This window comes from Diadema antillarum, unplaced genomic scaffold, assembly GCF_040938485.1.
Source record: "Diadema antillarum isolate AM-2024a unplaced genomic scaffold, OU_Dant_1.0 seq00001249_RagTag, whole genome shotgun sequence".
NCBI lineage: Eukaryota > Metazoa > Echinodermata > Echinoidea > Diadematoida > Diadematidae > Diadema > Diadema antillarum.
The window spans coordinates 262,856-276,155 of NW_027272035.1; the positions used below are offsets into that span (position 1 = coordinate 262,856).

General features: G+C 38.1%; 1 protein-coding gene across 1 annotated transcript; it reads left to right on the forward strand.

The window, feature by feature from the left end:
* Positions 1–92: 92 nt before the first annotated feature.
* On the forward strand, positions 93–12,880 carry LOC139745271 (UBX domain-containing protein 7-like). The gene is made up of 12 exons (XM_071655672.1): positions 93–284; positions 2,109–2,268; positions 3,161–3,225; positions 3,686–3,757; positions 4,453–4,562; positions 5,405–5,551; positions 6,069–6,159; positions 6,616–6,669; positions 7,485–7,597; positions 8,348–8,915; positions 11,102–11,136; positions 12,722–12,880. The coding sequence occupies exons 1-12, from the start codon at positions 215–217 to the stop codon at positions 12,878–12,880; spliced, it is 1,644 nt and encodes a 547-aa protein (XP_071511773.1). The 5' UTR covers positions 93–214.
* The last annotated feature ends 420 nt before the right edge of the window (positions 12,881–13,300 follow it).

Here is a 13,300-nt window from a genome sequence, read left to right on the forward strand (position 1 = left end):
ACATCATCATTAAGGTTGCAGACTGCAATAGTGTGGTGACTAGTGTATTAAAAGCTACTTCAGTTCGTTCAAAAGTAACGGTTAGAGTCATCGTCACGTGAGAGAGAAATGGCGAAGTAGAGTGATCTGTGAAAGTGAAAACTAAGGCTACCATTATCCGCTGCTCTTCGACTTCGTCTACTCATTCAATTCCTCGTTTCATTCATTCTTCGACATGATGACGACGGCTACAAACAAAAAGGATGACATGAGTGCACTGGCCGAGACCTTCGCATCCGTCACAGGTAAATTTAATCATCATCGATAACGTTGAAGTATCATGAATGCTCGCACTCGAACTTGTGTTCATGGGGTGACGGCCTGCTGACTACTGAATGCTTGGTCTTAGTATCGTTACTAACGTTAGGTCAACAAGTATTTCAGGTAGAGTCTACTATAGTTATACTAAACTTTACAGGGGGAGTAACGTGTACGTGTTAGGCGCCTTTACAAAATTAAAAGGGGGGGGGGGGGGAGGGTGCGCACGTACGCTCACCCAATTTTTTTTCCTTTTTATTACCTCCGCCAAGGGGGGAAGTTATGTTTTCGGTACTGTTGGTTTGTTCGTTCACTTGTTCGTTCGTTTGTACATACACTGAAACTGAATGACACCCCCTCGCCTCATGACACACAGTTCGAGTTCATCCCAGTATAGCTTCATGTACAAGCTGCTTCAAGGGATTACTAGTCTAGTTTTTCTACATCAAGGTATCAAGGTATGTCAGAGACTCCAACTCTCCCGTTTTCGATGGGAGATCTCCCGCCGAAAACCCATTTTTGCAAAATATCCCGTTCTCCCGCTTGAGATTTAATTTCTCCCGCCCTGGCTCTATGTCTCCTGTTGAAAAGGATTACTTATTGCTATCGTATGTGGAAAAAATAAGCCTTATAGATAGCACCAGAGAGCATGGTACCCTAGGAACTTCGCACTTCGCACACATCAACTTGGAGTCTCCAGTTTGCTAGGGGTTTCAGGCGGGAGAATCTCCAGATCAGAAGGTGCTTTGGGTTGGAGTCTCTGGGTATGTGTGCAAAATACAATAACTAAAAAAGTAGGTCTAGCTAACGGATTGGGATGAAACTTGCAGGAAAGGTTGAGAATGACACAAGTACCAACCGATCAGACTAGTCTAACTTTTGGGTAGTGATCCGAGAATTTTTGGGGAATTTATGAAGGATTTTTGATATTTTAGCAGGTAGGGTCAATGAACTTGCGAGTTCAGGCTGCGCGCATTTGAGGTTTGCATGCGCGCACTAAAGTGCGTGCTCTAGTTTCTGTTGTTAGGGCGAGGCGCGCCATGCAGCTGAGGGTTTATGACGTAACACTAACAAAGGCTGCTATATTGCGGGATTCGGGCGACTCTGCACACAATGCAGTACATAGGCCCTATGGGTGGAAATAATAGAACAAGATCAGTGGTGGAAATGAGCTGCATGCTTGGCGGAGGTCTGCACTGCGCTCTCAGAGTGCTTCTCTAGTTTCTTCTGTTTTTATAAAAAGAGGGGGGCGCGTGCGCCTTTTGCACCCCTGCCTGGACCCGCCCTGCTTTACTACCTGATGTAAGTTCCATTATTTGTATTATCTAACGTTACACAGAAAATGTGATGATGATGTCATGTCTGTCTGATACGAATACACAGTGATGATTATGATTTTAATTTTTATCATGACTTTAATTTAAAAAAAAAGAAAATCAATGTTCATTTGAATTATGTTGTTTTTATTCTCCACCGTCATAGTAAGAATAGTGTCTACCTAACCAGTGTGATGTTGCAGTCATTAAAATTTATAACCACTGATAACAAAAAGCTGTCTTGATCATGAATTTTCTACATCCCATGAATTTATATTCCGTTTTCCTACATCTTGTACAGTTGTATCTGTGATTGTCTGAATTTAATAGCTTGTCCGAAATTTGAAAAGCTTGTCTGAAATTTCTACATCGTGTAGCTATGATTCATCTATAAATGTGAATGCTGGAGAATGACGAGGAATAAGTTTGATTGTCAATAATCACAAAATAAACCATCCACCATGGCTTTGTTTTACTTTGTTAAAAATGTCTAAGGAGCCACTGTGGGAATTGGCCTGCGTCTTCTGGAAGTGTGCAACGGTGACCTGCAGAGGGCGATATCCATGCATCTAGATGGGGTTATTGACGTGGATGCGATCGAGGCCACCCCACATCCTCCAGACCCACAGTCTGCTGGACCTTCTGTTCCTCCCGAGTAAGAGATAGCATCTCAAATAAAATAATTCAGTTAAGGTTATTGCACAGTGTAAAGGAATTCAATGGGTAACAGGTTTCAAAGGTTTAACGGTCATTTATCCCATTTGCAAACATCACAAAATTTTGCATATTGGTTGAAGAATAATGTCTCCCAACAATCCCCACCATCGTGTATGAAATCTTACCTGAATTACCTGAATTACCTACGATGATGCCCAGTAAGTTGAAAACTTGTAGAGGGCCATTCAAAGGATTTAATCCTGAGCCTGAGGAGATCCACGTGTTGTACTGTATCCACGGAATTATCAGTTAATGCAATCTGGATGAAATTTGTTATGCTTCTGCTTCCAGTGATCATTGAGCTTGGACTTGAAGCTATTCACAGATGTTGCCATGACAGCATCTGCACAAAGGCTATTCCAAGTATTTACTACTCTCTGACTGAAAGACTTCAACCTTTTACTTGTTCGACACCTTCCTTTATACAACTTCAACTTGTGACCGCGTGTAACATGATCATTGATGACAAAGAGAACAGCTGGATCAAAGTCTTCCATACCATGCAATATTTTGAACACTTGAATCATAATGTTCATGTCGATACTCTCGGGATGGAATCCCCAAATGCTCGAGTCTCTCAGGATATGACAACGATCCTACTTTTATTATTAGATATCATATTTGAATTACTTTTGCTTTGTTGCCTATTTTAATGCAGATTGTGGGCACAACACAGGAAATAAATATGTCAAAAAATGTTTTTGTATGTGCAAGGTTTCATCATGCTGAATTAAATAATGAAAGTGGTAGCATGTTTTGTTAGAGGTAGAACTCGGTTTCGTATCTCTTGAAAGGGTCATAACATGCATTGTTTTGTTTATTGATTATAGTGACTCTGTGCGAGCTCCCATTCCAAGCAAGAGAGACACCCTTCTAGAAGACTTTCCAGCCTTTGGTAAGCTGTTGAATATACATGTATGATCACTATTGAAACCATTTAGTTTGTAATGTAAGAGTTAGCGTAGCAAGTATCACCCCCCCCCCCCCCCCCCAAAAAAAAAAAAAAAAAAAAAAAAAAAAAATTATTATTATATTTTATTCTGCTGTAAGTACAAGAGACTTATGGTGTTGGCTGGATCACAGTGATTGTTACCAAGTTTAGATGTAAGAATTTCACAACAAATTTTCGAGCTTCAAGTTGTGACTTACAAAATGATGTCATGGTTGTGTGATTGTCAAATTAATTTTTCATCATTTTGTGTTATTGTTCAGATCTTTTCAGATGCTTGATTAGTTTGTTTCGATTTTTTTTTTTCATTTTTGCCTATTGTACATATTTCGATATGGTTTGGTGCTTTAGTCGATGAAATTGTCATTTTGTAAGTTTGACTTTTACATGTTTTGCGTTGATTAAGGTCCCAGACCAAGACAGCGACGCACTAGGCAATCTGTATTTGATGGGCTACGTGACTTTCAAGCTGAAACAAGTAAGTTATGTCCTTGGTTGAGCAGAACATCGCCATGTGGCAACATATTCTAGAAATGCTGACTACTGCTCTTTTTTTTTCTCAGTATTTTGTACTTATTGTGCCAAAAATATTACAGGTTTCATTTACAATACTGCTTTCCTATATTGTATTACTACATGTGTCTATTGCAGGAAAGGTAAAATTGTCCTCAGAAAAATACCCTCAGAATACTCCAGTGCTGTTTAAAAGGTTGGCCTTCCTGGTCATCCTAGTATTAATTTCTGACACACTTTTGATTTTAGACATCCCCCTACAGATTTTGCAAATGCTTTGAATTTTTTTGTTTGTTTCTTTCTTTGCTTGTTTCATATTTTACATATTTTTTTCTTTGACCCCGGTTTTTAACAAATTCAGAGAAGACAAACACTTTTGTAGGTGTTATGGATTTTATAGCATTTATTGTATACTGCTCACGTAGGGCAATGCCAAACTGAATATGAGTTGTATACCGTGGTAAATAAATACTATCAGCTGGTGGAATATGATTATAAATTCCAATTAAAGGTTAATTACTTCATATTTTGATCGTGTTCAGTATTTTTGTCATTAATTTTGTCATTACCAGCATTACTCACACTATGTGAGATGTTAGTGTTATCTTGGATCAGTGATTATAAGAGGGTAAAAGCTGTGCCACCCGTGTCTGTTTACAGGGCTCCAGGAAGAGATGATACGGAACCCACAGTCCTCCTCCAAGAAGAGAACCCTGGAGGATCTCTTCAGACCCCCACTGGACCTCATGCACAAGGGGACCTTTGTCACTGTGAGTAAGAAAGGGCTGAAAACTTTGAATAGGCTCAAATAATTGTGCTATGAATGTAAATAGCTAAGGGAACCTACCAGGGCCCTGTTTTATGAAGAGTTGAAATTGATTATATAGTTGATTTCAACTGTATGTCTATGAGAGCCTGTGTGGTAAGGAAATTTAAAATCGATTTTATCTTTCAAGTAAACAAGGCCCTGGTAAGGCATGTTCACAAACTGTGTGCTAATATATGTACAGTGGTATGTGATAAGTTGGTTTCCATATTCTGCCCAGGTTGGTGCACTCCTGATTATTCCACTTTTCTTTCCATTCCTTTTTAAGCAAGCTAAGTGTAAGATATATAGCAGTTGCATTCACAGAACTTCTGTTTTACTTTTATTCACATCCTATTCCTAATTATACTTTCCACCTACTCATAGTTGTATTTTGTTGTAATTTTCAAACTGATATATTCATTCATCTAGAGTACTATTATATGCAAGTGAGAAATACAGCATAGGACACTTGCCTGACTACAACTGTATGCAATGTACTCCTGTGCACTTTGAAGGAATGTGTACAATTTCTGGACATTTTGACATCCAATTATTTTTATGTTTTTAGCTTGTATTTGACCTGTCCATATTGATAGCTTTTGAAAGCAATGATGAAGTACACTGAAGTTATACTATATGTTTACTGTAGCATCAATTTGTTTAAGCAAACAAACGTGTGTGTGAATTTTTGATATGTTAATCTGATGACGAATGTAAATGAGCTACAAGCTCTTGTAATGCTGGACACAATCTTGTGAAATCTAAGTCAGCTTTGTCGCTGTTTGTTTGAACTCTTCTGTCCAGGCCAGGGAGGCAGGTCAGAATCAGGGCAAGTGGCTGATGGTCAATGTCCAGGATGTGCGAGAGTTCAGCTGCCAGAAGCTGAACCGAGATGTCTGGAGTGACTCCACCGTCCGCAGCATCATCCGAGAGGCTTTCATCTTTTGGCAGGTAGGTGCCATGGAAACCATTGAGGTGTGGGTGAGGCTGGCAATGTGGGAGGGTTCGGGGCTATGCAGCTACATAGAGTTTGCTGAGAACATTCTGTGAGATAAATGTCTTTGAAAGACATTTCAAAAGGTCATAATTTGTCACTGTGTTTCTCATTAATCCTGATTGGTTTTTTTTCATAGTTTTAAGAGGAAATGAGGCTGTAGTAGTCACTTTAAAGCTGTGTCACTATTGATTGATTATGACCAGTATGTATGTATTCTGAATATTTCATATTAAGAAAAGAATGTTTATTTCAGTAGACTTTAAAGGACTTCAAAACTCTTGTGTCGTTCGACTTCCTTTTTGTTTTCTTGATGTGCCCTCAGCTGGATGTATCATTTCAGAATACCAATTGTGTTTTCACCAAATTTTCTACGAGTCACTGAGATAGTTTCGCTTATTCAAATTAGTTGACAGTAATATGTTTGATATTGTTTTATGTGAAGATTTGTTTCCGTTCATCTATTTTCTCCAGGTTTATCATGACAGTGAGGAAGGTCAGCGTTTCAATCAGTTCTACAAAGTGACTGACTTCCCCTATGTCTCTATAATTGACCCAAGGACAGGTAAGGACATTGGTGTGTGTGTGTGTGTGTGTGTGTTGTATGATTAGAAGTGATAATTGACTTGTTGCACTCAACTTGTAGTTAAATAAATAGGTATTCATCATGATGAACAAAAGTCAAGCACTCGGGGACGATAAGATGTAGAGGCGCACAATTAGCTTCTCTGATCTGGTGGAGGACGGCTTTCTGGAAACTAAAGCTTTATTCATTTGCAGATCTCTTGGCATTCACTTTCATCTTCTGTTTGTGAATGTGAAAGATTGTAATAGATAGTATAAGTGGTCATCAGAGCTTTTTACAGATTGACTGTCCAATAAATGGAACGTCAACCATGAGTGCTATACCCTCTCTAGTGAATATTGTATTGAACGTTATTGTTATGTTAATCTGAGAGGACTTCAAAATGAATTTGACACATATAACTTTCTGTTGCATATCTCCATTTTATTCTGTCAGGAGAACAAATGGCTACATGGCACAAGATTGATAACGAGTCATTCTGTGATGTGGGTGAGTTGCTTGTCAGGAAGTCTCAGAGTATATTACTGTTGTATTGTCCCATTTGGTTAGGAAACATGAAAAGAAACAGAATGAAATCTTGTCAGTTTCAGAGAAATTCTTTCTTTTTTCCATATCTCTGTCCTCTTTCTCGCTGTATTTCTCTAGAATATTGCTTCTTGAATGTATAGATACACTATATCGTATAAGCAAATAGAAGATGCTTTGCCTTTAATTTTAGTCACAGTAGCGATTTGTAGAATCAAAGAGATGTATAGAATTTACTCGAAAGTACAAATATCTTGAACCAGATTAGTACTGTAAAAGTAGAAATTTTTGTTTTACCCCGAGCCACTTTCAGTCAACTTTGCTTTTTTTTTTTGTAATTCTGCACATGAGATTATTTTTGTATAGAATTAATGTCTCCATAAATGTTATGTGTTGCTAATTTTGCAGTTGTTGATTACAGTGCACAATTCACACGAAAAAAAAAAAAAATCCACCCCATGAAATATCCTGTAATAGCAGATGTAGTAACTAGTAGGAAAGTTGATGAGCCATTATTCTTATAGAAATGATATGTTTGGAAACCAATTTTGTCACCCATGAATATAACATCTTCTTTTATCCTGTATTCCTCACATTTTTCATGTCTGCAGTATCAGTGATTTGTAAACCCTCAGAAAAGGGACAGAATGTGCTGTATACTTCCACATGAAAGTTAAACTGAAGATAATGGTTGTATCGGTAAATAGAGTCTCTTGTAACTGAACCAGTGGTGATGATGTGCTAAACACATGACTTTGTTTAATCTTCTTATGACCCAGTGATGCAGTTCCTGAGTGACCACAAGATGGATGTCCCAGATGTCATCCCACTCTCTCCTCCTGCTGACAGCCCCTCATCATCAGGACCCGCCCAAAAGAAGGCAAGAACGAGGGTGGGTACTCCAAATCTCATGGGAAAAAAATATATAAAATTAGAAATCATTGAGGCATGAATTTTCTTCAATTCTTCTCCATTTACAAATGAAATTTGTAAGGTTGCAACTGCTGATATCATTTTAGCTAGTTATGATTTTGTGTGCGTGTTTTAATTGTAAACTTTTAGGGTGCATTTAAATGTTCTAAAATGTACTGTACCATTCTGTACTAGAGGAGCTCTTGAATGCTCTCAGAGTGTACCATACTGTACCATACTGAGCCAAAAGTGGACCACTTCATGATGTGCTCCAAAAGCGTACCTGTACCAATGCCAACCAGAAGTTGGCATGTAAAGAACTTGTGCAGCAGGCATTTCAATATACCTCAATTTACATCATGATGCAAAGAGCTGATTAAAACCCTCCACTTTATAGTGGTCTGTTCTGTTCTTAAGCATGATATTTACAAAGTATAAGGGGGAACTTTGTCACGATTGATTACATTCTTAGGCTTGGTACCCAGTGTGTTGAAGTTGCAAGCAATTGCGCAGCCTTTTGACCCACAAACATTTAGAATTGCCGTTTCCTTTCAGTGAATAATGAAGCACATACTGGTAATTACTAGCAAATGTGTGACTCAACTGGACCGATAACAACTCAAGGGTCAATTAGCTCACCATCTCTCTGTCTAGCATGAATTCTTTGACACCTCTGCTTTTTAAGTTTTAGGGCAGTTTCACAACTTCCTTCCTTGTCTCTGTCAACCAGAGTATCATTGATGCCAGTGAGGAGAGCCAGATAGAGGCGGCCATTGCAGCGTCCCTGGCCGAGGCTGAGGCAGCAAACTCCAGATTGCAGCAGGAGCCCAAAAAGGGTCCAGGCGTCATCTCCATCGCCTCCGATTCTGAGGACGCGTCGGACAACGAAGACGAAGATGACGTCGTAGAGACGGTGGAGAGCGACTTTGCGTTCAGTGACTCGGAGCAGATTAGCGAGCGGTCAAACTCTGTGATTGTGAGTGTGCCCTCTATGAACGGCGCATCATCATCAGTCAGGACTAGTGTTAATGTGGATACGAATGTCGCTGATAATGATGATGACGTTACCATCGTGAAGACCAGAGTTGAAGACAGGGACTCCAGAACAAACGGACAACTCAAAAGTGAAGGGAAAGGTGTCGTGTCGAACAGTGCAGGCAGGAATGGCGACGTGGTGGGAAGACGAGCAAAGACGATACCTGAGGTTGCCAAGGAAACAAGCTCGGAGGAAAAGCTTAAACCTGAGAAGGAATCGCAAGAAAGTGTTGATGGGGATGATGATGTGGAAGATGTGTCAGGTTTGTTTCCAGATCAATATTATTTGGCATTGATATGCTTCTTCTATGATTGTAATTTCTTAGAATAAAACCCTTCAATAAAATTTGTGTTGGTTCCTGCATGACTCAAAATTTATCACTTCATATAGATACAGAAAACTTGTTTTTTTCTTATACTCATACCATAGAACTACATATGTACAGTATATACATGTGTGTAATGTTGTGTAAAAAAAACCCACAACATCATGTTGATGTTTTCCTGTAACTTTTTGATGTGTTGTCATTCAGTTTCAGCAGATGTGTATCAGTGATAGCATGAGTTATTTCCCTGTAAATATGTAGTTGCAATCCTTTTCATGAAAGAAAAGAAGAAAACATAAAACAAAGAAAAAACAAAGGCAAATCAGTGTATCTACACAGATAGTACAAAAAGATAAATAGCACAAGCGCTAACAAATTGCCTTTGCACTTTACGACTTGTGTTCAAAGTAGTGCCTAGGCAGGTTCTCTTTGTGCTCAACAGGCCTGAAAAACCCTCAAATAGCTGTGTTTAAAGGGGAATGAAACCCAAATACATATGTGGATTGAGGAAATGCAGCAATATTAGTAGAACACTTCAGTATGGTTGTAGGAAAATCGGACCATCCATTCAAAAGTTGTGCATTTTTTAAATTTTGGTGCCACCATCTCTGAATAAGAAGACTTCTACAGTTCATGATGTCATGCATGGACACCAATTTTAGGAAAATATAAAGGAAATTGAACATATTTCACTTTTCTAGCATTGTGAAAGAGCACCTGACTTACCTCTCTCAGAAAGCAGAGGGAATAATATTACCCTTAACATACTAGTTATGTCAGTAACAAATCAAGGGAACAGGTGCTTATCATGGAAAGAAAATTTGTTGAATTCCCTTGTGCTTTATATTTTCTTTATATCATCCATGTATGACGTCATGAACTGTAGTACATGTAGTCTTCTTATTCAGCGATGGTGGCACCAAAACTTTAGAAATTCATGAATTTTTACTGATTGTCTGGTTTTCTTCGTGCTTTACTGGTGTGTCCTACTGATATTTGCTGTGTTCCCTCAGTACACATGTATATTTGAGCTTCAGTCTCCTGTAAAGATTATTATGTAACTTGTTTTGAGTACTAAAAGTGAACACACAGGAAGCGGATATCTGGAAAGCACATAGTGTGTGATTTTAAGAGATTGATGAACTTATCATGCTTAACCCATTAGTAACTGAACCGCTTGAAACTGCCCATCCGCTTTTTATAGTTTCATGCTTTACTATTTTTAGTGCTTTCATATAGAATATATAATTATGATATTTGACAGAGGTCAAAGGTCAACAAAGGTATATCAGAATTGTTTTTGTGATACACAAGTCTCTTGGTAAAGTTTTAAAGGGGAAATCCAGTCCAAATATAAGTTAGTCTGATAAGAAAGAGTAAAATATTACAAGTTCAACGGTATGATTTTGATCGAAATCAGATGAAAAATAAGAAAGTTATGACATTTTGAATTTCGCTATTTGTAACAGTTCTTCAACAGTCAATATGAATATGCAAATGGCAAAGTGAGGATGTCATTCCTTCACAACTTGCCATATAGTTGTACATAAAATTGTGAAATTTTCAGTTTTTAATTCAAATGTAATTATGCCCGAGGCTCAAATCCTTGTATATCTGACTGATCACTATTCTCTGAAGTTATTCACCCAGGAATAACATCATGTTTCAGACTTCAATGACAGAAACATTGAATTTTCGACATTTTTTTGTATGCAATCAATGGAAAATTGTGAGGTTATGACATGGTTAGCTCACTCATTTGCATGTTCATATCCGCTGTACGAGAACTGTTTTGCAGATATTAGCAAAACTTCAAAATGTCATAACTTCCTTATTTTTCATCCAATTTCAGTCAAATTTTTACCTTAAGATTTAACCGTAAGATTTTACTCTTTTTTATCAGACTAACTTATATTTGAACTGGATTTTCCTCTTTAAAAGGCTTTCAAATAAACATAATTTATAGTAGACAAAAATAAATATGCAGTACCGGTAATCTATTATGCACAATTTACAAAGTTGTCGAAACGAGAGTAATGTTGCTGTACCTTCTAGGGAACAATAGGTCATTATGTACAGAATCGTCAGTTGCTAAAGGTTTAATTGTACATTTTTTATTGCAGGACCAAGAGCCAAGGAGCCATTCTCGGATCGTTTTGTTTCCCTCCCCATATAGACATACTGTAAACGCTGAAATGTCCACGGTTGATTTGTATTTACAAATTTTGTGAATAGACTCTCAATCACATACACTGTATATAACAATGCTTGAAAATTTTGACAATAATTGAAACAAAAGCTTGCTGTGCACGCACTGTTATAGACTAGCGCACTAGCATTGTAACATCAAGTGACAACTAGCACTATTTTCTATCAGATTTGATCTCATTTCAAGAATTGTTTTAGCAAAACAGTTTCTTTGAGAAGTCACACTTTCTTCTGAATATTGTTGTATTTTCTAAAAATGATTGTTATATTGAGGAGATCACAAAGCATGAAATTAAACACTCGAGTAAATGGCCAATCAACTGCCACTTGCAGTATCATGAGTGTTGCCAGAAATCAGAATTTGGAATTTCTCTGCGATTGCCTCTGAAATTGAAAGGAACATAGAAAGCCAGTGGAATCTTAAATCAAATTTAAGCAAACTTGATAATGATTTGGAACTAGGACAGAGCACATGATTTAGATAACAGTGATCATCATGATGCTGTGTTTGTTGTCAGGTGAAAAAGAGTGAGGTCAGTAGTTAGGATTACAATATTTTGATGATACACTCAAAGAAACAGTTGCAGGACAGTGTCAGAAATTCAACTCCTCAGACTGTAAACTTTGTGCAGAGATGCCAACCAATATTATTTTATAGTATTTAGTACAATAAACAGAGTGAAATACGATAAAAAAGCGATATTGCCTCTTGAAAGTATGACTTTTCATCTTTCAAAAAAAATAAATAAATAAAGCCAATATAAACTGCAGAAAACTGTGCCGTCACATAGCTTTCTATGTGATGACACAGTTTTCTGCAGTTTATATTGGCTTTATGTCTACTAAATTCCTGCCACCCGTACAAAAATGTTGAAAAATGAGCCTAAATGGGCGGGAAATATGCAGATGCTGTTAAATTTTCTCATCAATGTTGGTGAAGTTACCGTGCCTGTCCTTACCAGGAAAGCTCCGGTTTTTTTCCTGACATTTCAATGGCCCAGGGCCAACAGGCTAGTGGTGGTGTCAAGATTTCATGAGAATTTGATTTTCCTCTCCAAAATCAGATTTTTTAAAAGGATATTCTGTCTGTTTTTTGGGGGGTTTTGGTTTTGGTTTTTTTGGTTTTTTTGTTTTTTGGTGTGTTTTTTTGTGTTTTTGTTTGTTTGTTTGTTTGTTTGTTTGTTTTTTGTTTGTTTTTTTTTTGGGGGGGGGTTTAATGTCAAGAAGTTGGCAACTTTGCTCCTGTGTCAGGGGTCAAAGGTCAGGCAATTGAATTCACAAAAAGTAGTACCAGAGGAGGCCTATAGGCAGACATTTTCATGTAATATTTCTGTAGGAGACCATGTTAGCATCATGCTTTGGTACTATAACATGTATTCTTATTTGTTACTGATATAAGTTATCTTAAACATCTTGAGATTAAAATGTTTTTTATTGAAACAGTTAATTATGTTAGCTGTAAGCTCCAAGATTTGTCAGTGCAATAAACCTTTATAGCTGAGAATCCCTGCCTATCTTTATTCTTCATTCTGCAGGCTCTCATCAAGCTTATATCCAAAGAGGGTTTCAGTGAGGAGAAGTACGAACTCATCACAAACTATCCCCGCCGGCGCCTCTCGATGCTAGACTCAAACACCAGTCTTTCTGACGCAGGATTGTGTCCCCAGGAGAGCGTGTTTGTTCAGGAGCGGTAGTGAAAACCCCATTGACAGTGACAGGATGGAAAATGGCTAGTTGAAATGAACAGACTGCAGGGGAAATATAGCCTACCCACCACATGGAAAAGTTGCTTGAGGAGCTGAGAGGGCACCTGCTTTTAGGATTGTCATGCTTGCAACTTGGTATCAGTCTCTGCATGGTCAGTCTGTGTACGGTCAGTCTGTGTATGGCCAGTCTCTGTGTGGCTGGTCTCTGTACAGCCAGTCTGTGACCAAAGGACAAGCTTGTTTCATCATGTATGTAATACTCGACCTGTATCCCACATCAGTGTTTGAAGGGCACATTTGATGGTGTGCATGTAAATTGCATGGGACCATCGCTCCAAAAAACACAGATAGCGAGTAATATTTCTATTTGCAGACATATGGATGGGTTGGAGTGGTCAGAAGCACAGC

Coding starts and splice junctions, on each gene's coding strand:
- LOC139745271 (XM_071655672.1), top strand. CDS start 215: ATGATGACGACGGCTACAAACAAAAAGGATGACATGAGTGCACTGGCC. Junction 6,160..6,615: donor TATAATTGACCCAAGGACAG/GTAAGGACATTG, acceptor TTATTCTGTCAG/GAGAACAAATGGCTACATGG. Junction 8,916..11,101: donor TGATGTGGAAGATGTGTCAG/GTTTGTTTCCAG, acceptor TTTTTATTGCAG/GACCAAGAGCCAAGGAGCCA.